Here is a 25,994-nt window from a genome sequence, read left to right as displayed (position 1 = left end):
AATCCTTTCTCAAAGATCAGTAAGAATTTCTATCAACTGCAGAATCAACCACCTGGCAAAAATATGTATAAAATAGTTATTAAAAGGTAAACAAAAAAAGACAAAGGAAAAAGGTAAAATTAATCAAGATGAAGTTCAGGAGGTTTAATTAATATAACAGTGAGAAAAAACAAAAAATTATACAGTCAGCACTCATCCCCAAACCTTCATTTGCTACACAAGAGCAAGGCCTCAAACAGCCTCAGGGAGAATTAAATTTACCCCAAGCTCAGGCGGACATTAGTACAAACATGCACTCCTCGGTTCCAGCACTCAGTTACAATAGTCTGAATGCTGCAATAGAAACCTCTAACCAGCTGTTTCTTCAAAAACTAAATATATAGTGTTCACACTAACATCTCCAGCCGCCAAGAGTCTCACAAGGTTGGAAAGAGCATTAAGTCACCTACCTTTGACGGTTACCATCTCGGAAGCCCAGGTCTATAAATCCTCAGGGCCTTTCTCCACAGAAGTTAAATAATGTCAACAGTTTAGTATCAGTTTTGATAGGGAATATTTTAACAAAACATAACATTTGATCTAAAAACATGCAGTATTTACAAAAGACACATTTCTTGAAGCTGCAATAACTTAATTTGTCTATTATTATAAAATACTAACTCCTGTGGAGAATTTTATAATAAAGACTATGATGTCACCCTTTTAAAAAGCAAGGATAAGCCAAAAAAAAGTCAAGTTAAATGCTGTAAGATACTGCAAAGTTAGTTGTGAAAAGAAACTGAACTGCCAAAACTAACTAATACTTTCAACAATAATATTCACACTTTAAGATATTACAGCTTTAAGAAGAAACATAGAAACCATTTGTTGGTTTCCAACATCTGTTTTAACAAAAATGTGTCAAGTTTAAAAAGGAAAAGAAAACAAAACAAATTAAAAAAAAAATACCTGTGACTTACCACTGTTAGCAGCTAACATGTCAATCATTCGACCAGGTGTGCAAACAATAATCTCAGCACCTCTTTTCAGCTCAGCGATCTAATGAAACAGGATGAAATTTCATAGTATAGTCATCAGGACTTCTCCAACAGATATGAAAACAGCAGCTGACCCACTCGTGGCTCTAACAGGTAAGACAAAGTCTGAATACAAGACTGGAGGCTGGCATGTGACCCTGGGGCTGCCAGCGTGCTGAAGGACAGGGAGCAGCAGGATGACAACTGGGGCCATAAATTTTAAACTAATGAAACTCAAGAATTTCCTAGATTTTAATTTGCAACTATTTCTCGAAAACCAAGAACAGGAGGTCAAATAAACAATAAAATACATATTCTAACACAGAGGTCCATGTTTTCCAAATTTAGGAAACCATGGCATCAGTCTTCTAAGGCACACCAGCAGATTTACCAATAGAAAACACAGTAACAGTGCACGGGACTCGGGAAGCTCTGCTGAGCTCTATACAAACACACATGGATGCACCAGGTTATACTGATGCATGCACTGCTCATTCTCTTTCCTTCTGCCCTTTATTTTGCATGTATGAGTGTTTTGCCTGCAAGAACGTCTATGCATCCCGTACATACAATGCCGGCAGAGGCCAGAAGAGGGCACTGGCTCTTCCTGAAACTGGAGTTACAGATGGTTGTGAGTTACCTTAGGGCACTGGCAATCAAACCCAAGTCCTCTAGAAGAGCAGACAGTGCTCTTACCACTGAATGATCTCTTCAGCCTTAAAGCAATTGCAACTCTGGGATGTTGGTTGGCCTGAAAGTCATCTCCTACAGCACAGGTACCAGCAAGAGTAGCAAATATTCTAGATGACATACTGCTTCCCATATGTGTTTTAGTATTTAAGAAAGTATAGGGCTGTGGTAAAGGTGCTTGCTCCCTGGATGACAACTTAGGTTCATTGCCCAGGATCTCACATGGTAAAAGGAGAGAACCAACTCCTATATCCATCTTCTGACTATACCCCAAGTGCTGAGGCATGTGCACATGTGCAAGCACATAAGCAAACTCAAATACATACATGACGCGCACGTGCACACACAAGCACACGTGTGCACACAAACACAGGTATAATTATAAAATATAAACAAAAGAAAAAAAAGGAAAAAAATGTAATGGTTCCTTTCCAATAGAACTAAGGCTGACAGAGCCAACACAGTCACTCACACACAGACTATTGTTAATGTTTTAACTTTTTTTGTTTTTTCTATTACAGAGCCCTGAGATGCTTCTCTGATCTCAAAGCTAAGGTAAGCCTGGCAGCAGCATCTTTGCCTGCCTGTCTGGTGGAAACCTAAAGCCCCTGTGGCAAAGCTCAACCCATTCTCACTGCAAAGGCTCTAAGATGTATTTTGTTTTCTTGCCAGATGTGGTGACACAGGCCTGTAAGTAAGCACAGCACTTGGAAGATAGAAAAGAAAGATCCATCTGGAAATATCAAGATCATCAAGATAGGAAAAGAAAGATTCATCTGGAAATATCAAGGTCATCCTCGGCTACACAGCAAGTTCAGAGCCATCCTGGGCTGAGATCTGTCACAAACAAATACACACAATTTGTTTTATAGCGGGGCAGTGGTGGAATCTTTAACCCCAGCACTTGGAAGGCAGAAGCAGGTGGATCTCTCTGAGTTCAAGTCCAACCCGGTCTACAGAGTAAGTTTTAAGACAGCCAGGGTTTTCTCAGAGAAATCCTGTCTCAAAAAATCAAAAGAAAAAAAATTATACATGTATCTCTTCCTACAGGCTGTTTGGTCAAATAAACTGGCAAAAATGAACAGTTCAAATATTTAAAATAGCAAAAATGCAAAAAATTCCCAAGGCATGTTCATACAACACTAGTTCTAAAATACACTTTCTTGCTAAGCGTGGTGGCACATGCCTTTAATCCCACCATTTGGGACGCAGAGGCAGGTAGATCTCTGAGTTCAAGGCCAACCTGGTCCACAAAGGACAGTCAGAGCTACATAGACAGATCCTGTCATGAGAAAATGCTAAATCAAAGACAGTCAAAGCTTCCTAAAATTTTGCTATATATCATTATGAACGAAGATGAAAGTCTAGCACTAACACATAGCATTAGTTAGCACCTTCTAAAGAAGCCAGTATGGATCAGAGACAGAAACTGTTGGTCTGGGAATTACAGGACCATGTCCTAAGGCAAACTGCAGCTCTAATTAACCTAGCTGGCCAACTTATTTCATCATTCTGCATAATTTTTCACTTATAAAATGGAAAAACAGACCTGCATTCTCAGGCATAGCACATATTAATGCTAAGAACTACTTTAAGCCCAGCAGTGGTGGTGCACAACTTTAATCGCAGCACTTCAGAGGCAGATGGATCTCTGTGAGTTCAAAGCCAGTCTGCAATACAGCAAAGAGGACAGGCAGGGACTGGAGAGGGAGGGGGAGAGGGAGTGGAGGGAGTGGGAGGGAAATGGGAGGAGGTGGAAATATTTAATAAATAAATAAATAAAAAAGAGGGCAGGCAGGGATACAAAAAGAAACCCTATCTAAAACAGCACCCCCCCCAAAAAAGACTTCAAAATTCTATATTAGATTTATTATTTTTCTTCATCCCCCAGGTTTTGAGAAACAATTAATGACAATGAAGTACACGTACTGGGAGCCAGGGACCTGTAGCTCACTGACACCAAAACTCCCGTCTAGCATTCATCAGGCCCTTGGGTCAATAATCCGCAGCACACACCGAAAAGAATGGAGTTTAGAAACACGAATGATGTTTTCTGGTCTATACACACATGGCAAGATGATCAGCACAATCAAAGTTCCATCTTTTATCACAGAGCCATCAATTTTTGTGTTTTGTGGAAAGAATGTTTAAGCTCAACTCTGTTATCAAGATTTAAGTATGTAGGGCTGGAGAGATGGCTCAGAGGTTAAGAGCATTGCCTGCTCTTCCAAAGGTCCTGAGTTCAATTCCCAGAAACCACATGGTGGCTGACAACCATCTGTAATGGGGTCTGGTGCCATCTTCTGGCCTGTAGGCATACACACAGACAGAATATTGTATACATAATAAATAAATAAATAAATAAATAAATAAATATTTAAAAAAAAAAAGATTTAAGTATGTAAGGGCTTTATTTATTCAGCCACATCATGCCTAGTCTCTACAGAATATATGCTTCCGGCATGACATCACGCAGTCTTAGGCCAAGGGTATAGGATAAGGTCTTGACACATACACCTGGCTGGCCTGGAACTTGCTATGTATAGGAAGCCAGTTTCAAACTTGCAGTGGTCCTCCTGCCTCTGCTTTCTTCTGAGTTCTGGGATTACAGGGATGTCCCATCTACACATACATATGCACCCTTCTCAGGACAGGGTCTTTCTATATGGTTCTAAGGCCTCAAGCTAGCGATTCTCCTTCCTCAGTCTTCTTCTTCTCTTCTTCTTTTTTTTTTTTTTTTTTTTTGGTTTTTTCGAGACAGGGTTTCTCTGTGGCTTTGGAGCCTGTCCTGGACAGGCTGGTCTCGAACTCACAGAGATCCGCCTGCCTCTGCCTCCCGAGTGCTGGGATTAAAGGTGTGCGCCACCATTGCCCAGCCCTCAGTCTTCTTAATGTGGGAATTACAGGCACACCACAAGCACTTATAATTATTTAATTATTATACTTATATATCTTATAATTATTTCACACCAAATACCCTTTAAGATTTTAAGGGGAATTACCTACATACAAACACTAAAATGAAAGAATTACTTAACTCACTGGAACATTCAATCTGAAAAAGACAGAAAGGCTGAGTGGTTTATTCTAACTACCTGCTCGCTGATTCCTGTCCCTCCGTACACACAGACCACTCTGAGTCCCAAGGTCTTCGAAAACTTCTTACATTCTTTAGTGATCTGTAAAGCCAGTTCTCGAGTTGGAGTCATGATGACAGCTGAAAAGATAAATATGTCAAAGGCTAATCCCAACCCTTCAGAAGACGCTTCAAAACACTAAAGTGGACCTCTGCAGGATGGCCCATGTTTCAGTGAAAAATTGTTTGGTCTTTATGGAAATCTGAAAACTGTGTTTCAAAAACAGTAATGGCAGAAACCAAGGTAAAGGGCAAGTGGATTCTTAAGAACGAGCTATAAGGAAATAACAGTTACACTCCACACCCAAACCTCAGAAATACACTCGAAAAGAACATAGTTTCCAACAGCAAATCACAGGGCAAAGGGAATCAAGTCACTCTGTGCTACAGAAGCCACAGCTGCTGCCCAAAGCACATCGCTCTGAGAGAGGTACAGAGAATGCACCGTGCCGTGTGTTTCCACAGAAAGAGCTGAGTAATTTTCCCTAATCAAATATGCAAGTAGTAACTGCAAAAATGCGAAGAAATCTGAATCTGAAGACCTAATCCTACATGAAACCCTGGCACACTGGGAAAGCACACTTCTCCTTCTCCTACGCCGAGTTCATAGTGCAGTGATACAGGGCTGAGAACACACCTCAACATAAATAAACAGAGAGATGCATGAGGGGGTCTACCTGCCAGGTCAGTTTTAAAACTGAGCTGTGCCAGCCTTGTTTTTCTACTTCTTAAGATGTCACTCCAGAGCTCTGAAGATTCTCATTCCACCTGCTGGTATGGGGAAATCAGCCCCAAACTGCCATATTGATAAAGGAAATGCACATAAAGACATCTTTATTGTCATAATTAATAACTGCAAGAATCAGGTCTTTCTGAAGTAACAACAGCACTTGTAAGAATGATGTGATGAGAAGACTTGTACCTATTGGGCCCTCTCCTTCTTCTAAAGATCTCTGATCCATGATGTGTCTAAACATGGGCAAAAGAAAGGCAATAGTTTTTCCACTTCCTGTCTTGGCAATGCCAATTAAATCTCGTCCAGACATTATAGCAGGAATTGCTTGAGTTTGGATTGGTGTGGGCTTCTCATAGCCATGCCTTAAAAAGAAACAAAAAGAACACAAGAATTATGAGCATTAACTACCCTCAGGGGACCACAAACATTACTTCTTCTAAATGTGATATATCCACCTGATAAAACATTATTTGGTGGACAGCAGAAAAAGCCAAGTGCCGTGGGGATGTCTTTCTGTATGCTGTGAATATGTTTTATTACCATTTGTTAATAATGAAGCTAATGTGATATCATTTGTTAATAATGAAGCTAATGTGGTCAACAGCCAGGCAGAATAGAGCCAGGCGGGAAATCCAAGCAGAGATACACAGTAAAGAAGGGCAGAGGCAGAGAGATGCCAATAGCCTCTGGGAAAGTAAGATGTTAGGTAACAAGTCACAAGCCTCAATGTAAAATATAGAACAATAAGGCCAGGTGGTGGCGGCGCACGCTTAATCCCAGCACTCCGGAGGCAGAGACAGGAGGATCTCTGTGAGTTTGAGGCCAGCCTGGTCTACAGAGTGAGTTCCAGGACAGTCAGGATTGTTTCACAAAGAAACAGTCTCGAAAAACAAAACAAACAAAAAAATATATAGACTAATGGAAATGGGTTAATTAGTTGTAAGAGTTAGTTAATGAAAAGCCTGAGCTAATAAGCTAAAAACATCTGTAATTAATATTAAGCCTCTGAGTGATTATGTTAAAAGGGCCTCAGGACTGGGCAGAACAAAAGAAGCCCCCATTTATATCTTGCTGGGCTGACATGAAGGCTTAGTGAGTGCTTGCATTCAGGCCAGATAACCTGAGTAGATATGTGGAATCTGAAGGTAGAAGAAAGAGCAGACTCTCCAGAGTTATTCTCTCATCTCCATCCACACAAGCCACAGTGCATGTGCTCCAGCAAGCATGCAGGCAGGCACAAAATAAAATACAAATGAAAAACAAATAAAAAAAATATTTAAAAGTCAGCACGGTGGTGCATACCTTTAATCCCAGCACCGAGGAGGCAGAGGCAAGCAAATCTGTGAGTTCAAGGCCAACCTTGTCTATACATTGAGTTCCAGGAGAGCCAGGGCTACATAAAGAGACAAACAACAACAAAAAAAAAAAAAAAAAAAAAAATTCACAGTTTTTAAAATAAATAATTTTTTAAATTGATAATGAAAGAATGAAGCACTAAGAAATTCCACAGTGTGGACCCTGAAAATAGTGATTTTACCAAGTGACAAAAAAAAGCAATCAGGAAAGACGACACACTATGTAATTCCACCTGTATCAACTTTCCAGTGGGGCCAGACCACAGGCATGGGATGTGCACTAGTGGTTGCCTAGGGTGAAGGAGATGGAAGAAGACTGATAAAGGACAGGGAAGACTGATGAAAATGTCTATAACTGCTGCACAAACCCATAAACATACCACTGGATCATAAAATCCAACTGGTCAACTCCACACTTACACTACAGCTCATTAAAGACGTTTACAAATTTCTTTAAAAGCCTAGGGCTAAGATGTTGCTCAACAGTAGAATATTTCCCTAGCACAGTCAACTACCTGGGATGGGAACTTTCACCTAAGAGAAAAATTTTAAGTTACGAATATAACTGAAATCCAGAGACATTTGTGTGAAAGGAACATGGGGAGTAGCAGGACACTGAAAACTGTACATAACCATCAACCACTTACTTTTTGAGGGAGTTTAGTATCTTCATGGAAATTCCACACTGGACCCACGACTTAATTGGTTTAGGACAACCTTTTCCTTTAACTGTAATGCCCTCCATTTCCAATCGAAACACATTCACCTCTGGGGAAAAAAGCCCGTTAGAAACTCTTCTGCTGGTACCATCCAGCTGTGTTCTCTAGGCGGTCAAAGGTCAAACATCCTCACCTTTGTTTAAGTGCTATCTAAAGAAATCCCACAGCTGAGCTACAGAGAAACACTAAAGCTCAGAGAGACCAAGTAACAACTGCTGCAGTAAATCAAGAACAACGCAAACACCCCAGTTTCAACACTCTGGTTTTCCTGTTTTCTTCGACTGTAGCAGAATAATAAATGCCCGACAACACAACCACCTGGTGTGGCATAATTTTCCCAGATCGCATTTACAGCCGGCTGATGGTGGGCAGTCATACCAACTGCCTCACACACCAGCAGGGCCAACAGAAACACTGTCGGAATATGACAAGGACAGTACTTCTACCCCTAAGAACAACTATGTGACTCTATAGTTTTGCTCTTTTTAAAGATACTTCCAAAACATCTTCCAGCTCCCAAGCCTATGCATGCTACCCCTGCGGAGTAGAACACACCCTCCAGGAGGCCACCACAACATAACCAAACAAACAGAAACATCTTACCCTCCTGAGACATTTTTGCTAGTTCTGGAACTTCAACATAAAAATTTTTTCTGAATGGTTCATACTCAATTTTTCCATGATCAACTGGTTCTAGAAGTTTTCTCTGTTTTGTCTGGTAGCCTGTCAACGCTGTCTGAAGATCAACTTCCTCCTCCTCTGAAGAATACTTGAATTTTCAGGAACAAAAAAGGAAGTCCATTATTAATTTCTCCTTCCGGAAGAAAACAGTCCCAGTTATCAAAGCCCTCCTCTTTTTTAGGCACGAAATTAAGATTGCACAACCTAAAAATCTCAAGTAAGAATGTCCATGATTTTTAACATAGGTAAATCAACTCCTTAAAAAGGTTTCAACTGGAGAACAGAATTCTGGGAAGAAGGAAGGCCTAGTCCACAGTCCTGACCCAGTCACAGAGCAAGCAAGATGTGACTACCTGGCCAAAAAAGGTACTGAGCCACGTTGCTAACACAGATAAGAATAATGGACTAATGTAAGTTATAAGAGTTAATAAGAAGCCTGAGCTAATGGGCCCACCAGTTTATAACTAAAAAAATAAATAAATAAAAGTTTTCAATTTAGAGTTGGGTGGTGGTGGTGCACACCTTTAATCCCAGCACTCGGGAGGCAGAGGCAGGTAGATCTCTGTGAGTTCGAGGCCAACCTGGTCTACAAGAGCTAGTTCCAGGTCAGGCTCCAAAAAGCTACAGAGAAACCCTGTCTCAAAAAATACCAAAAAAACTTTTCAACTTAGTATCTTTTTCTTTATTCAAAGTTTTAATAGTAATACAAACCCTCATATAATTCTCAGAAACGCCACTGAGGTTTTGCTGCTGTTTTCATTATCTAGACCTTTACATTAGAGGTTACTAGGAAGAAATGCCATTCACTTCACTGCTTCACTTGTCTTTCTGCTGCATGCCTGAGACGAACTGATAAAGCAGAGAATGGAAACGTAGGACACATCGCAGTTACACCGCTGCTATACACTGAGCTCCTGCCCTAGTAGTAGTCTGTGTAACTAACTGCGAAGCACATCAACACCGACGGTTTGCAATAAATGCTCCTAGGACATGAGCATAACCAAGTAAGACTGAAGACTCACCTCCATGGCATCCTGGTCATTCTCCATCAGCTCTCCCTTCTTCTTATCAGAATCCACTACTGCTTTTTTGGTTGTTACCACAGTAACCACTTTGGTGACGGTTGGTCCAGACTTCTAAAATAAAAAAGGATTACCATACTTTGCAAAAGTTAAAAAAAAATAGATTTTAAAACATGTGGACACCAGATAAAAGACAATGTTCAATCCTACAAAATGTAATTGAAACTAACATGATTTAGGGTTTTAAGAAGACCAAGAAGGCTTTGCTTTGGTTTTCTGAGAACTTGTCAATGTGTCTGCATAATAGTTCATAGATACACTAACAAACACAAAACTGTAAGTTTATACAACAATTTTTTGCTTGTTTTTGCTTTTTGCTTTTTAGAGACAGGGTTTCTCTGTAGCCCTGGCTGTCCTGAAACTCACTTTGTAGACCAGGCTGGTCTCAAACTCAGGGATTTGCCTGCCTCTGCCTCCCAGTGCTGAGATTAAAGGCGTGCTGCTACCACTGCTGTAGGATTTCGATCCATTTAGCCAGTGACCTTGGGGCAGCAAGCCATAGGGCATGGCCTTGTCTGAGTGAGTAGTGACCCTTAGAAGCTGATGGGGAGGGAGAGTGCACTCTCACTTTCTTGCTCAGGAGGATGGACCCCAGCTCCCCTGGACAGAACAGCAGGACACAGCAGCTGGATCATGGCTGAGTCTAATCTCTAGCGGAGTCTAATCTTTATCAGTGAGTGTTTACCCCATTTTATACCTAAATAAATTCTTAAGATTATTTAACAGACTCACGTGGTTTCACGTAACAACCCCAGCAATACAGCCCACTTTTTTACCCCATGATCACTTGACATTAGAATTCCCACTAACAAACCTGGAGGCCAAGAGAGCAACAGCAATAAAGGCAGCACTCCCGGCAGCTAGCCGCGTACCTTCTCATTGCCCGCACCACCTTTCACACTCCTCATGTTAAACTTCTTCACTTCTTCTTTCACTTCCTCCATGTAGGCATCTAATGGGTCTAACTCCTCGCCCTCCATTTCATTCCCTTCCTTTTCAGCTTCTGCAGGATCATCTTCGTCATCTAAAACGGCAGAGCGTATTTTCTTTGTACACATATTTCAAAGGGAAATACACAGCCAGTGACAGGCTCAGTGGGGAAAAGCTTGTGTTGCACAAGTCTGACAACCAAGGCCAAGTCCACGTCCCATGATGGAAGGAGAACTAATTCTTGGAAGCTGTGCTCTGTTCTCTCTCTCTCTGTGTGTGCGTGCGTGTGCGTGCGTGTGTGTAAGCGTGCGAATGCAGTTACATACAAGCACAAACTAGTGATTTTAAATAATTCAATAATTATAAAAATAATTTTAAAAAATTTTTAAAGATATATTCATTTATGTACATGAGAGCTCTATCTTCTTCTGAACAACAGAAGTCATTTGATTTCACTACAGATGGTTGTGAGCCATGTGGTTTCTGGGAATTGAACTTAGAACTCAACCTCTGAGTCATCTCTCCAGCCCATTTACAATTCTTTTTTAAAGAGGAGACATGCCACATCCATTCTATCACTTCCATTACTGCAGTGGGGCAGTGCGCTGGCAGCACCTGCTAAGCCCTGGGTTTAAGCCTCAGAAGTACAAGACAAGGCAGGAGAAATGTTTCTCTCTTAAATCATAAAAAGTTAGAAGTGTATTTCTCTTTTTAAAGACAAACATGTGAATGTATACATGTGTGTGCCTTGGTGCTCTGCTCTCACAGAGCAGAAGAGCGGGCTGGATTCCAGGCTGGAGTTCTTGATGATGAGGAACCATGAGGGGGGCGCTTACTCTCATTAACAGCTGCACTGAGGGAAAATACTCTAGCGCCATCTACAAACTCCGCAAGTGACAACTGTGTGTTCTCAAGTAAAATCAGTGATTCTTACGGGATGCTACTCTGTAATTGAAGGAGGTTTTTAAAAATCTCAATAAGGCCAGGCACAGTGACTTACCCCTACAGTCCCAACTACTCAGGGCATTAAGGGAGGAGTCACTTGAGTACAGAAGCTCCAGGCTGGCTACAACAGCAGCGAGATCCTATGACTAAAACTACAATAACCTTAGCTTAGTATGAATCCAGAAAATCTACCTCTAGGTACAAAGAGTTAACAAAAAAAAAAAAAAAACACAAAAGTTGTAAAAGAAAGGCAAATATTTCTGTGCAAACAACTCAAGCATCAACAGCCAGTGAGAAGATAAACCAGCCCAGTACAGTCCCAGTGTTTGGGAGACTGAAGTAGGAGACTCACAAACTCAAGGCCTGCCAAGGTTAGAAAGAGGAAGCCTGTCTTAAACAGGAAAAGAAAATATTTCCAGGAATAATGGCCACACTTTTAATTGCAGCACTTGGAAGGCAGAGTTCAAGGCCAGCCTGGTTGATACAGAAAATTCTAGGCCATCTGGGGATAATACAGAGAGACCATGTCATGTACATATATATACTCAGCCACACAGAAGAAAGCAGAGTAATACTTCAATATGAATGAAACTTCAAGACAATATGACAAACTAAAAAGCCAGACACAAGAAAACACCAATAGTATGCCTGCATATGGAGAAACATAGGCCACTTCTCTGAGACAGAAAGCAGTATGGAGACAGGATGGTAAGATCTTCAATGGGTCGAGTTTCCACGCGGGATGATTAAAGAGCTCTGGAAATGGACAGTGATGAGGGCTACGCAGCACTGGATGTACTGCAAATAACTAGACTCGCCATTCTGTGCCTGAGAGGGTTAAAGTAGACCTAGGGAACTAGCTCAGGGCTAGAGCATTAGGTAGACATGCCGAAAGCCCTGGCTTTGACCCTCTCTCTGTTCAACAGGGGAGACGGGCAAAAATGTGAAAATGTAAATACAACATTGTGCACATTTTCCACAATTTTAAAAACAAACATCACCCACTTCCCAAATATACCATCATCATCTTCTAAACTCCACTTTTTCCCTTGTTTCATTTCCTCGATTTCCTTCTTCAATTCTCCTATGTTTTCCATGGCCTTTTTACGCTGCTCTTCTCGCCATTTTTCAACTCTTTCTTTTCGTTTTCTCATTTCTTCTTCCAGCTTATTCTGGTCAAAGTTCTTTGGGGAGGGAAAGAGAAAAAGAAAGAAAGAGGGAAAATCAAAATCAGAATTAGCAAGTTTACTCCACATGAGATTTTTGTTTGTTTTATTTCTGAAACAGGGTTTCTCAGTAGCTACAAAGTCTTTCCTAAAACTTATTCTGTAGACCAGGCTGGCCTTGAACCCACCTGCCTCTTCCTCCCGAGTGTTGTGATTAAAGGCGTGCGCCACCACTGCACAGTTTATATGAGGCTTTAATAAGTTCTCAAAAGTATAAAAAAAGAAAAATGGATGTGTGTATACATTCCTAAATGCAAACCAGATTGTGTGTATACATTCCTAAATGCAAACCAGATTTAGTAATCGCCCATCTTTATAATTAACCCTCCTATTATATTAAAAGCAAGGTCAGTGGGATGGATGGCTCAGGAGATAAAGGCACCTGTTAACAAGAATGATCATTTCAGTTCAATATGGATAACTCATATAGTGGAAGTAGACAATCAACTCTTAAAAGTTAACTTGGGGGTTACACTTGTGCCATGGCATGCCATGTGTGTAACCCCCACAAAACGTAATATAATTTTGGAATTACAAAGTCACTCCTGGTCATTAGCACCTGTAACCGCAGAAGGCTAGGGTTCGTTCCAGACCAGTCTGAGCGATATACAACAAGACCCTGAGAAAGAAAGGCAGTGAGGGAAGGAGCGATGGAAAGAGAGAACAAGGAAGAGTCATAACAAAAGGCACGTTCAATAAAGAAATAAATGAGACTAGAGAGTTATCTCAGCAGTTAAGAGCAATGACTGCTCTTCCAGAAGGCTCAAGTTTGACTCCTAACATCTACATGATGGTTTGTGACCATCAGTTAACACCAGTTCCTAAAGATCTGGCACCCTACTCTGGCCTATTCAAGCAGCAGGCACACACACAATACTCATAATATAAAATAATAATCCAAAATTAAAAAAAAACATATGTTGTGGGATAATCCTTTTGTATACTGTAAAGATGGGGGATAATCTTTCTTTATACTGTAAAGATGTGTCTCTCCAAAGGGGCCTTCTGACTGCTTTACTAAAGAGCTGAATGGCCAATAGCTAGGCAGGAGAGAATAGGCGGGACTTCCAGGGGGAGAGACAGAGGATTATGGGAAGAAGAGAGGGGGACAGGACACCAGCCAGACACTGAAAGTTGGACATTATGTACAGAGGAGAGGTAACCAAGGCAGGTGACAGAACAGATTACTAGAAACAAGCTAATCTGAGTTAGGAAAAAAGCCTAAGCTAAGGCCAAGCTTTCCTAATTAGTAAGTCTCTGTGCTATTATCTGTAAGCTAGTGACTCAAAGAAAGTCCGACTACATCCATACAATTATTATGTCCTGGGGCTGGAGAGATGGCTCAGAGGGCAGGAGCACTGGCTGCTGTTCCAGAGGTCCCGAGTTCAATTCCCAGCAACCACATGGTAGCTCACAGCCATCTGTAATGAGACCTGGTGCCTTCCTTGCCAACAATACATTGTATGCTTAAAAAATAAATAAATCAGGGGAGGGGGAGGGAAATGGGAGGCGATGGTGGGGAGGAGACAAATCTTTAATAAATAAACAAATAATAATAAAAAATGAAAATAAATAAATAAATACATCTTTAAAAGAATTGTTCAGTCCTATTAGACTGATAAAAATGACATCCCAACCTTGGCAAGGATATGAGAAAGGAAAGCACACCGTTGTGTGCCTTAACCCTTTTCATTTTGATTTATTTACATACGCATGACAGTGGGCTGCACACACCACAGCATGGGTGCAGCAGACAATGTGTCGTCTGCCTTTCTTCCCACCTTCATGTATGTTTCATTCAAACTCAGGTCTAGGCTTCCATAATAACTGCTTTTCCAGCTAAACCACTGTGCTGGTACCAGATGACTAAAATCTGTATATAGTTTTTAGGCTAATTTGATACTTTTTATATGGACTGATCACATTTTCTGAATAAAAACAGGTAACATAAATATGCAATGTTTTCAGAAGTATTCTTCAAGACTTTTATCTGCTTATTTTATATTATTGTTATAAATTACTTAAAAGTAAAACTAAAGAAAAAGAGTATCATTAAGATAATAATTATCAGCTGGCGGTGGTGGCGCACACCTTTAATCCCAGCACTCGGGAGACACAGGGATCTCTGTGAGTTCGAGGCCAGCCTGGTGTACAAGAGCTAGTTCCAGGACAGGCTCCAAAGCTACAGAGAAACCCTGTTTTGGGGGGGAAAAAAAAGAAGAGAAAAGAAAAGGAAAAATTATCAGTCAGGTATGGTGGCACACTCCTATAACTCCAGCACTTGGGAAAGAAGCAAACGGATCTACGTGAATTCAAGGCCAGCCTGGTCTACAGAGAGAAAGCCAAGGCTAGGTTACACAGAGAAACCTTGTCTCAAAACAGAAAGAAAGAAAGAAAGAAAGAAAGGAAGGAAGGAAGGAAGGAAGGAAGGAAGGAAGGAAGGAAGGAAGGAAGGAAGGAAGGAAGGAAGGAAGGAAGGAAAGAAGGAAAGAAGGAAGGAAGAACGGAGGGAGGGAGGGAGGCAGGCAGGCAGGCAGGCAGACAGACAGACAGAAAGAAAAAGAAACAATTATTTGCCCGGGGAGCTCAGTGGTTAAGAGCAGTGTCTGTTGTTCCAAAGGTCCTGAGTTCAATTCCCAGCAACCACATGGTGACTCACAACCATCTCTAATGAGATCTTGTGCCCTCTTTTGGCTTGCAAACATACATGCAGGCAGAAGACCAATAAATAAATAAATACACTTAACCAATTTGGAAAAAATAAGTTTTTTCACTGGGTGGTAGTGGCACGTATCTTTAATCCCAGTACCCGAGAGGCAGAAGCAGGAGGATCTCTGTGAGTTCAAGGCCAGCCTGGTCTGCTGTGAAAACAAGACTGCCATTGCAGACCTGCTCCAAGCTGCACATACCCCAGCGTCCTTCTCCTTCTCATCTTCCTTGTCATCTTTGTCCTTTTTCTTCTCTTTAGAACTGTCCCCACCTTCTGCTTTCTCTTTGGATCTAGACCTACCAAAGAACAAAAGAGAGTAAGATACCAGCACTGGGAAACACAAGCATCATTTCATCTTCACTTTATGACATATATTTAGTAATGTGTATGTGTAACAATGCCTGTGGAGGTCAGGGGACAACTTGCAGAAGTCTCTCCTCCATTGGCAATGAGGGATCAAAGTCAGCTCAAACCTCAGCAGCAAGCAAGCATCTTTACCACTGAGCCAGCTGAAGGTCCTGCAATACTCATTATAGACTATTTAACAGACTTGGATCTCATTTTCTTATTTCTCCAATAATCAGCACATTGTCATAGTCCAACAAAAAATACCTGGCATATGAAGAAAGTAATCTTTTAACAACATTACTAAAGTAATAAAAAACATTACTAAACATTAGGAAATTTGTCTAAGAAAAACAATTACAAAACTTAGGATTGCAAAATTTTAGTAATTCATATATGTAATAATACAATCACAATGGATTTAAAATTCGACCTATGCCTCTAGTAAAATGGCTTAATTTTAATGATATAAAAAATTAATTGACATCAGGCTAACGAGTTGGCTCAGCTGTAAGGTGCACTGTGTTCTTGAAGAAGATCCAAGTTCAGTTCCCAGCAGCCACACGAAGTGACACCAGCTGAAGTGGGTCTCTTCTGGTCTGTGCAAGTCTTGTATGCAGGAATCCAGACACATATACAGGCAAAACATTCATATACCTAAAACTCAAATATCCCATCTCTCCTCTTCTGTTCATGACTGGTGTTTCTGAGTAATTTCTGGATAGCCTTTCAAATTTGACAAACATACTCAGAGACGAAAAGACATTTTCCAACAAAAACTGTAAGATTGACCAGTTAACTTTTTTTGCCATCTAATTTGTCTTTTGCCTTTCTAATGTGTATGTTCTTGAGTATAGGAATGTTTGTACATGTGTTCATATGTGTGCATGCATGTGTGTAACACAGTCTAAAGGACAATCTGGGGTAGCATGCCTTAGAAGCTGTCAACTTTATTTGTTGAGACAGGGTCTCTCACTGGCCAGCAGTTGGGTGATTTGGGCTAGACTGGCTGGCCAGCAAGCCCCACTGGTAAGCCTATCGCCTCCCTATCTCTGGGATTACAAGTGCACACCATGCCCTAACTTTATTAACCTAAGGGCTTGGGGTTGGGCTAAAATCTCAAATATGAGTACTGACGGCCATCGTTTCCAGCCCTATTTCTAGTCTTATGATCAGTTTGTAAAATATCCTTCTATTCACGTCTGCTAAGAAGTTCAAAAACATAGATATGTTAAATTTAATAAAGTGGGGGGGGGGGAGCTCAGTGGGTAAATTGCTGCTTGTTGCTCAGGCCTGAGAACCTGAATATGGGTCCACAACCCCAGAGAAAGTTAGACATGAGATTAGTTTCCCAGGAATTCACTGAAAACCTCCACGGCACATTCAGAAAAGCACTCTCTTTAAAAAAAAAAAAAAAAAAAAAAAAAGATGGTGGGCCAGGGAGGTTTAGAGCACTGACTGTTCTTCCAGAGGTACTGAGTTCTCTGGTGCCCTCTTCTGGCCTGCAAGCATACAGACAGACATAACACTGTATACATAATAAATCAATATTAAAAAATAAAGAAGACATTTGAGGAAGTACAGTTCTTCACATGTGCTCACACAGGCAAGTATACACACATGAACATATACAACACACACACCCCCACATTAAGAAAAAAAAAAAGCTTGGAAGTGGTGGCATGTGCCTCAATCCAGCACTGTCTCAGGAAAAAGAAAAATAGAAGAGAGAAAAAACTCTTTCTGAATTAAATGACCTTTCTCTTTAAAATTACTAATATACAGAATATCAGACTGATTTTCTAATGTTAAACTAATTTTCCTACACAGGACTCCATGTACACACAGGTGGTGAACAATAAAGAAATGGTCAGCAGAGGCTTCACCCAGGGAGACAGATGCTAGGAGAGTGAAAGATTAACAATCCTCGGGAGGCAGAGGCCACCAGGACTGCACATATGGGCCTGTCTCAATATAAAATAGAAGGTAGGACAGGAGAATGGAATACTAACTTGAAATCATTGTGCAACAGATATCAACATTCCCATAACCATGGTCAAGAGATAAAGCAGGGGACAGAGAGGTTGTCCGGTGGCGGAAAGCACCAATTGCTCTTCCAGGACTCTGGTTGAGCCCACCTGCATGTCGGCACACAACCATCTGTGGTTCCCTTTTGAAGGGACTCGGCACACTCTTCTGATATCCAGGACCACCAGATGGCACACGCTGCACAGACACATGTGCAGGCAAAGTACGCATCCACATGAAGAGATAAAATTTAGTATTCCATAAGTCCTCCATCTTCCTTTCTTTCTTTGTGTGTGTTTTATTTTGTTGAGACAGGCTGTCTCTAGAGAGCCCTGGTTGTTCTGAACTTTATATAGACCAGACTGATCTCAAATTCAGAGATCCCTGCCTACCTCTGTTTCCTGACTGCTAGGACTAAGGTTTATTTTTTATTTCATGAAATCCCAAAAGTATTGCACTGGCCTTGGTAAAATCAAAGTATAACTTCTAGAGCAAAACAATTTGGGAAAGGTAGCAACAACCGAATGAAACGGGAACGGGAAACAACAAAGAGCCAACACAGCCACTTCCTGGCTGCAGGGAAGAAGCAGTGACGTGCCAGGAGACTGAAGAGCAAGCACGCAGGGCTGACAAAAGCATTTCAACTCAGTGTTGCCAGCGTCACGAGACACACACACATTTAACTTACACAAGCAAAGGCCACACTTTCCAAATAGCAATCCAATAAGGTACAGCACGAGCTGTCTCGGTGATTAAGTCCATCGTCAACTGTTGCAAAGGACACTATTCCCACACACCAGCCTCCTGCCTCCACTGGCACACACACGAGTATACAGGACTAATAAGAATCTTTTAAAAAGTTGTCAACAAACATCTTAACTGTCTGAGAAAGCACTCTCCAAGGCACAGAAACTGATGCCAAGGATGTAACAAATACCAAGGGCTTGCCTAGCTGGCAACCAGCAAGCCCACTTCAATACTCATCGCTGCCTCCACAAAAGACACTCAATTCCCACAGAGATATTTACAAAAGTTCTCACCATTAATAATATATACTAAATAAGGGTACACTGTCGTGTTTAAAACCAGCAGAATCCACTAATCTCCAGCTGAATTATAAGCCCCATGACCTAATAAATAAAAGTTCTGGGCCGGGCGGTGGTGGCGCACGCCTTTAATCCCAGCACTTGGGAGGCAGAGGCAGGCGGATCTCTGTGAGTTCGAGACCAGCCTGGTCTACAGAGCTAGTTCCAGGACAGGCTCCAAAGCCACAGAGAAACCCTGTCTCGAAAAACCAAAACCAAAAAAAAAAAAAAAAAAACAAAAATAAATAAAAGTTCTGCCAACAGTTGATAGCAAGAGTCAGGCTCTGCATTACTGATAAGGATAAACTGTACAATTACACAGCAGATAGGGTCAGTGACAGTGTCACCTATTCTCAGCCTTCTTGCTTTTGCTGCCAGGACTGGAGGACCGGGATCGCCGGCCCCGGCTTCTACTCCTTGAGCGCCTCCTATCTCGGCTCCGAGATCTTCTTCGCTCTCGGCTTCTGTCTCGTTCTCTACTTCTGGAGCGCCTGAAAAGGAGAAATTTCATTTGTTTTGTGGCCAAAGGGAGTTATTATTTCAGATTATGGCTGTCCCAAACTGAAAACAGTTTCTTAAAATTAGGATCAACATTAGAGCAGCATTCTCAATTCAGTTAAAGAGGACACAAGTGAGGCTAGTTCTTACAAAGATCAATGGAAACGTGAGGATATATTGATATCTGCTAACAAACATAACAAGTTGTAACAATAAACACTTTAAACTCGCCATCTATAGCAAAGCCAATTCTCATGGACAGCACACAGCTGGGGCTGCAGCACAGCTCTGGGGCACTCGATGAGCTGTGCAAGACCTTAACCTCAGCAGCGGGAGAAGCTTGAGCCCAGCAAGAAGATGCACAGAACCTGTGCTAAAAGACCAGTGAGCTGCTGGTCACTGTGTGCACCCCAACTCCATGCACCCCACTTCCTCATCTAGAAAATATGGAGAATTCACTATCTCTCTCTTTTTTTTTGATCGCACTAGCGTGGAATATAAGAGATCCTCCTGCCTTTGATTCCCTAGTGCTCGGATTAAAGGCGTATACAACCATGCCCAGCTTCAAAGTTCTTGATCTAAAAATCTTACAATTTTATTTTCACATAAAAACTCAAAGATCAGTCAAACAATGGTGGCACATGCCTTTAATCCCAGCACTTGGGAGGCAGAGACAGGCAGATCTCTGTGAGTTCAAGGCCAGCCTGGTCTACAGAAGAGAGTAAGTTCCAGGACAGGCTCCAAAGCTACAGAGAAATCCTGTCTCCAAAACAAAACAAAAGGTTAAATGCTCAATTCAGTTAATATGTATTGACTGAATGTGGGAAACTGTGAACACAGAATACAAAACTGTCTGATTTCAACAGTTCCATCTGTCTGGAACCAGGGGTCTTCAGAAGAATGTCTTACCTCAGGCGCTTCCTGTCCCTGGACCGTGATCTTCTTTTGTCCCTGCTGCGAGACCTCTCTCTCCTTCTGTCTCTATCTCTACTCCTTGAGCGTCTGTCATCTCCACGTTTACTTCTTTTGTCAGAGGGTGAGCGACTCCGAGACCGGCTTCCAGACCGTCCTCGTGATGCCGATCGTTTGCGGTAGTGGCTAGAATTGTACGGAACCAAAGAGTAAGCTTAGCAAGCAGCTTGTATTTACTTCTATGTGTAGCAAATTAGAACATGTTTGATTAGGAGAAAATGAACTAAGCCACAGTACATATGCAGGGGAAGTCTCGAAAGATGCCACACACAGTACCTCATGCACAGCACTTGGGAGGCTGAGGCAGGAGGATCACTATCAGGGGTTTGAGGTCAGGGTTTGAAGTCTGGGCTACAACATAAAACCCTGCCAGGGGCTGGAGAGATGGCTCAGTGGTTAAGAGCACTAACTGCTCTTCCAGAGGTCCTGAGTTCAATTTCCAGCAACCACATGGTGGCTCACAGCCATCTATAATGAGACCTGGTGCCCCCTTCTGGCTTGCAGGCACACATGGAAGGAATGCTGTACACATAATAAATAAATAAATATTAAAAAAAAAAAAAAAACCCTGTCAAAAGGGCTGGAATGGCAGCTCTTCAGAGGAGTTTATATTCTGGAAAAGAAGAGACCACAGGCAAGTGAAGAAGTGCACCACCACGCGTCAAGTACTGCACTGGAGACAACCTGCTCAGAATAAAAGAAAGTGAATAGGAGGTATGACATTGGGAGTGGCTGCCTTCAGGACACTTAGTCTAGACTGGCTTCACCGCCTAAACAACAAAATGCTATTGACTTAATGTCTCAAAGTGTTAAAGCAATTAATTGTTGAGTTGTCCTTTGTACATGTTAAAGAAGTCTTTTGTTGTCTTCTCCTCCCCCAACCCTTTGGTGTTGGGGGATAAAAGTGTATGGAAAATTCAATGCAGCGATTTTAATATTCACTAAAACTCCCTCCCAGTGCTATTTACTTATATTTCTGATCCCCCACCCCCCTATCCTGGCAAGTTGTATTTTTGTTGAAGCTAGTCCCCGACACTGACATCTTATATCAGACAACTTGAGAAGCTCACTAATAAAGTAACATTTTTAGAGATCCTCGAAGGAAATAAAAGCAGGAATCATGTGGACATACAGCGGAGACCTTCCAGACAAACGGCACACAAGTAAACTCATGGGAAGGAATCTGGACTGGCACATGAAGGAATAGCAGCAAGGAATATGGTTAAACAAGTTAAGACAGTAGTCTAGTGTAGTGGCCACAACTTAATCCCACCAACTAGGAAGAAGAAACAGGCGGCATTAGTTCCAGTCTAACCAGGACTACACAGTGAGACTCTGTCTCAAAGAGAAGAAAAAAGAAAAAAAAACCACTCAAGAGAGTGCCATGGCACAAGATCAGAGGAATAACGAAGTAGTCAGAGGGTCTTACATGATTACGTCTTTTATTGAGTAAGATGGAAAGCTACTAGGCCACAAAAAATGGCAGACTCCTGCAGTGCCAGCTACTAAGCCTGAGGAAAGATCATGTATATCATACTTTCAATTTATGTATGTATATATTCATGTGCCTCAGTATGTGTGTGTGCATCCCATCTGTGCAGGTACCTAAGCAACCAGAAAGAAGAATAAGATCCCCCAGAACTGCCATTACAGGCATCTGTGAGCCATGGGGGTGAGAATTAAATCCCCTGGGTGAAAAATAGGTGCTTTCAACCACTGAACCATCTCTCCAGACCCATGAATAAATTTTCTTACAAGAAAATAAATAAGGCCGGGCAGTGGTGGCGCACGCCTTTAATCCCAGCACTCGGGAGGCAGAGGCAGGCGGATCTCTGTGAGTTCGAGACCAGCCTGGTCTACAAGAGCTAGTTCCAGGACAGGCTCCAAAACCACGGAGAAACCCTGTCTCGAAAAAAACCAAAAAAAAAAAAAGAAAAAAAAAAAGAAAAGAAATAAGCTGGAAGGAAGTGGCGCACACCTTTAATCCCAGCAGTTGGGAGGCAGAGGAAGGCAGATCTCAGCGAGTTCGAGGACAGCCTAGTCTACTAAGTGAGTTCCAGAACAGCCAGTTACACAGAGAAACCATGTGTCAAAAAAAAGTTTAAAAAAATTTAAGCCAGGCATTGGTGGGAGGCAGAAGCAGGCAAACATCAGTGAGTTCAACAACAGCCAGGATTACACAGAGAAACCCTGTCCAAAAAAAAAAGAAAGAAAGAAGAAACCCATTTAACCATCCAGGTTAAGAGACAGTGACAGAACTGCTGAGATATATCAAGATCTACAAAGAAAACAAAAACACAGCCTCGAGCACGAGCACTGACTAGATTTAATGGCGAACTGAATGTCAAGTATGAGGGCACCAGGAAGAGCTGGATGTCTCTACATCTGACCAGAATAAGCAGAAAACTGAGGCTGTGCTGGGTGCACAGGCTGTGTGGTCCACCCCTGACATGTGTGAGGCCCCAAGATCAACTCACAGCAGCTTCCTCAAGAGGCTGCCGTTCACAGGAGTTAATCCATTCACTTTCTGGGCCTTCTCAGGATCTACCTCCTCCTACCTCTCTCCAATCTTTCACGATAGCTCAGTATGTACAAAAACTGAGCTTTGTGCTGTTCTCAAGCACCCTGCTCTCCCTCACCTCTGAGCCACCACTGCTCCCTGAACAAACAAGAACATCAGCCAAGTACGGCATAAAAATAACAGTATAAAGGTAAGATGGGTGAAATGGGCCTTTGTAGGAAAGGTCTAGGGAGCCAGAATTTCACCTTTAAAGATCCAATGGAAACTAAGGCAAAAAAATGGCAAGTTCTTATCGTTATTTTTGAAGTGTCACTTTGGTTCCGGCAATACAAATATAATAATTATAACGGCAGGATCAAGAAAGGCAATTCAGGTGCCTGGCAGTGATGGTGCACACCTTTAGTCCCAGCACTCGGGAGACAGAGGCCAGCCTGGTCAAGACAGGCTGAGCTCCAGGACAGGCCCCAAGAGTTACACAGAGAAACATTGTCCCGAAAAAACAAAAGTCAGAGGCAGGAATGGGAAAACAGTGCAGAATCTAACTAGAAATGAATCTCTCAGCGAGGGTGAGAATGGGCCAAATATTGCTTCCAGATTTCTGGTCTAGTAGTAGCCAGATGAAGAACAGCGTCTTCGGGAAACTTGAAAGACAGTCACATGAACTGTCTGTAGTCAAGGTGGTATAGCCTTTGCCTTTATCCAGATGCTGCTACTGGCTTTTATATCCGCAGAATTTCACGATGCTCCACTCACACTTTGCTCAGTTCCTGAACCTAAGTCATAATGACCCCGGTAAAGTGATGTTAACACTAAAACAATGCAAAATTGTCATCCTCCCTAGGCACTGAACCAAAATATCTTTCAGACAGGCTACATACACTTCAGTCATCTTTCAAGATAATAATAATAACCTCAAGGTCTTGAACCTATTATCAACATCCTAAAGTTTTGAAGAATCTTTAATTATAATTATAGTTATAATAAGGTGCGCACGTGAACGGTTTTTAAAAGACAAGAGGCGGGTAACAAAGTAATACGGAATCTATCTGCGAAGTAAATGTCCATGAAACAAGTGTTTATTACAACCCAATAAGAGTTGGTCGTATGCCGGGCGGTGGTGGCGCACGCCTTTAATCCCAGCACTTGGGAGGCAGAGGCAGGCGGATCTCTGTGAGTTCGAGACCAGCCTGGTCTACAAGAGCTACTTCCAGGACAGGCTCCAAAACCACAGAGAAACCCTGTCTCGAAAAACCAAAAAAAAAAAAAAAAAAAAAAGACAAGAAGCGGGTAACAAAGTAATACGGAATCTATCTGCGAAGTAAATGTCCATGAAACAAGTGTTTATTGCAACCCAATAAGAGTCGGTCGTACACATATTGCAGGTGCGGTTAAAAAAAAAGTCTGCCCACACGCTCCTTTTAAATGACTTTGGAAAGCCGGGCGGTGGTGGCGCACGCCTTTAATCCCAGCACTCGGGAGGCAGAGGCAGGCGGATCTCTGGGAGTTCGAGGCCAGCCTGGTCTACAAAGGGAGTTCCAGGACAGGCACCAAAGCTAGAGAACCCCTGTCTCGAAAACCCAAATAAATAAATAAATAAATAAATAAATAAATATGACTTAGGAAGACGATGCGCGCACGAAAGTAAACTACAGAGCGGAGTAAGCAACGTTGCAAAGGCGAAGCAATGAGGGAGTGTGAGCCGGGGTCAGGGCTGACGGAGGTGATGAGGTTGCTCGTCGGTGACCGGGCGGCCTGAGCTGCGGAAGGCTGCTCCAGGTCAGGGCTCGACCCGGCTGTGTCAAGTACAGGGGACTCTGCGGCCCTGCGCGCCAGCAGCGCCTCCTCGCAGCCGAGGTGACCGGCTCCTCCCGCCGCGCCGCCACCTTCACCCGCTCCTCTCGGAGCCCAAGAAACCGCTCACCCGCGGACTCACCGAGACTCCCGCCCCATGCTGCCGGCCACGAGAAGTTCTGCGCCCTGAGAGACGATGCGCAGGCTTGTCAAGAGGACAAAGGAGGGGGGGGCGCCAAGCCTTCCCGGTGCCGAGCGAGGACCGGCCCTACGCACTGGCCAGAGGTCCGGCAGGGACCGCCATCAGAGTGCGGCCAACGAAAACAGGATGTGCTGGCGCCGGGCGCGGAAGGAAGCAGAGGCGGAAGGAAATGGCTGCTTCCCCACAGCGCCGCCCACCGGCTGGAGGCCGCGCGACGCCGGCTGCGCCTGCAGTGGCCCTCCCCGGGATTCCCCGTGCAATCTGGATGATGCGATGGAGTGGGACCTCAGCCAGGTCAGCCCTGCCTTAAACCTCTGAGTAGCCCTGCTCCAGAACTTTACTCTAGTGAACCCTCTACTGCCACACCAACCCCAGTAGATTATGTGTGACAAGTTCCACAGACTGAGGCGTTATACTCCAAAGGGATGAGGTCTCCTGGAACCGATTGTGGAACTCCCTAGCCGGAAAGAAATTATTGAGCCGTAGTTCTCATGACAATCTGTCTGCTTCTATTTCCTTTTAATATTTACGAGATGTTCCGGATCCCCTGGGCCGAGAAGAAGCCACCCCCTTGAAATGGGGTTACTGGCCATGACTTCTTTTCTAAAAGATTCAACGCTTTGCTTCATAATCATTTACATAATTACAAAATAATACTTTGATAAAATATCCTCCCAACAATATACGAATTTGTATGGCTGTGCGTGTGTAGATGAGGTTGGCTTTGACATTGTGGTGTAGAAAGCTCTGCTTTAAATTGAACTTTGAGGATTTTTAATAAGACAAAAGCTAGATGTCAGATAAGGATTACACATGGAAATGTATTAACTTGATCTGGACCTTGGTGTCATCCATTAACTATGAGTGATGTTTTCTGTTTTGTTCTGTTTAGTGATTATGATGTTATTTGTTTCATTTCTTTATTAATTAACCAATGAAAGCAACAGATTAATACAAGACCCACCTCCATCAGTGATTGATTTTTTGAACCCATTGTCCAGGATATGTAATACCTATTGATTTTGTGCTTCCTGTGCCAGGTGATTATGATAATTGTTCTTTGTAACTGCTTCACTGAACATCTTTTAAGAATTGTAATACCTGTTCTTCTTGTATAAAAACCCTTGTCTGAGAACTGCAAAATGCACTCAGCTTCAAACTGTCTCTGTGTTTGTTTCTGTTTGTCACCACCGAATCCTCACCCACCTGGGCTTTGAGAAACCACGTCCCAATGAACCCCATACCCAGGTGGGGTGGGCAGCGGCTCTCTACACTAGTGTGACATGTGGTCACCAAGGAGTGGCAAGCTTCAGAAACACGTGGTTT

General features: G+C 42.5%; 1 protein-coding gene across 2 annotated transcripts in view; it reads right to left on the bottom strand.

The window, feature by feature from the left end:
* Positions 1 to 24,794, bottom strand: part of Ddx46 (DEAD-box helicase 46) — a 42,877-nt gene extending 18,083 nt beyond the window's left edge. For both annotated transcript variants that reach the window (XM_057787344.1, XM_057787345.1), the window contains exons 1-12: positions 24,609 to 24,794; positions 20,092 to 20,280; positions 19,032 to 19,175; positions 15,426 to 15,522; positions 12,309 to 12,474; positions 10,288 to 10,439; positions 9,356 to 9,469; positions 8,256 to 8,421; positions 7,581 to 7,701; positions 5,765 to 5,940; positions 4,802 to 4,923; positions 960 to 1,038 (exon numbers count right to left, since the gene is read on the bottom strand). In XM_057787344.1, the coding sequence (XP_057643327.1) occupies positions 960 to 1,038; positions 4,802 to 4,923; positions 5,765 to 5,940; positions 7,581 to 7,701; positions 8,256 to 8,421; positions 9,356 to 9,469; positions 10,288 to 10,439; positions 12,309 to 12,474; positions 15,426 to 15,522; positions 19,032 to 19,175; positions 20,092 to 20,280; positions 24,609 to 24,625 (1,543 nt within the window). In that variant the 5' untranslated portion in view covers positions 24,626 to 24,794. The remainder of the gene's footprint in view (positions 1 to 959; positions 1,039 to 4,801; positions 4,924 to 5,764; positions 5,941 to 7,580; positions 7,702 to 8,255; positions 8,422 to 9,355; positions 9,470 to 10,287; positions 10,440 to 12,308; positions 12,475 to 15,425; positions 15,523 to 19,031; positions 19,176 to 20,091; positions 20,281 to 24,608) is intronic.
* Positions 24,795 to 25,994: the final 1,200 nt, after the last annotated feature.

Source organism: Chionomys nivalis, chromosome 13 (genome assembly GCF_950005125.1).
Source record: "Chionomys nivalis chromosome 13, mChiNiv1.1, whole genome shotgun sequence".
In the NCBI taxonomy this organism is placed as follows: Eukaryota; Metazoa; Chordata; class Mammalia; order Rodentia; family Cricetidae; genus Chionomys; species Chionomys nivalis.
The sequence above is the reverse complement of the archived record's forward strand: the minus strand, read 5'-3'. Positions and strand labels throughout refer to the sequence as shown.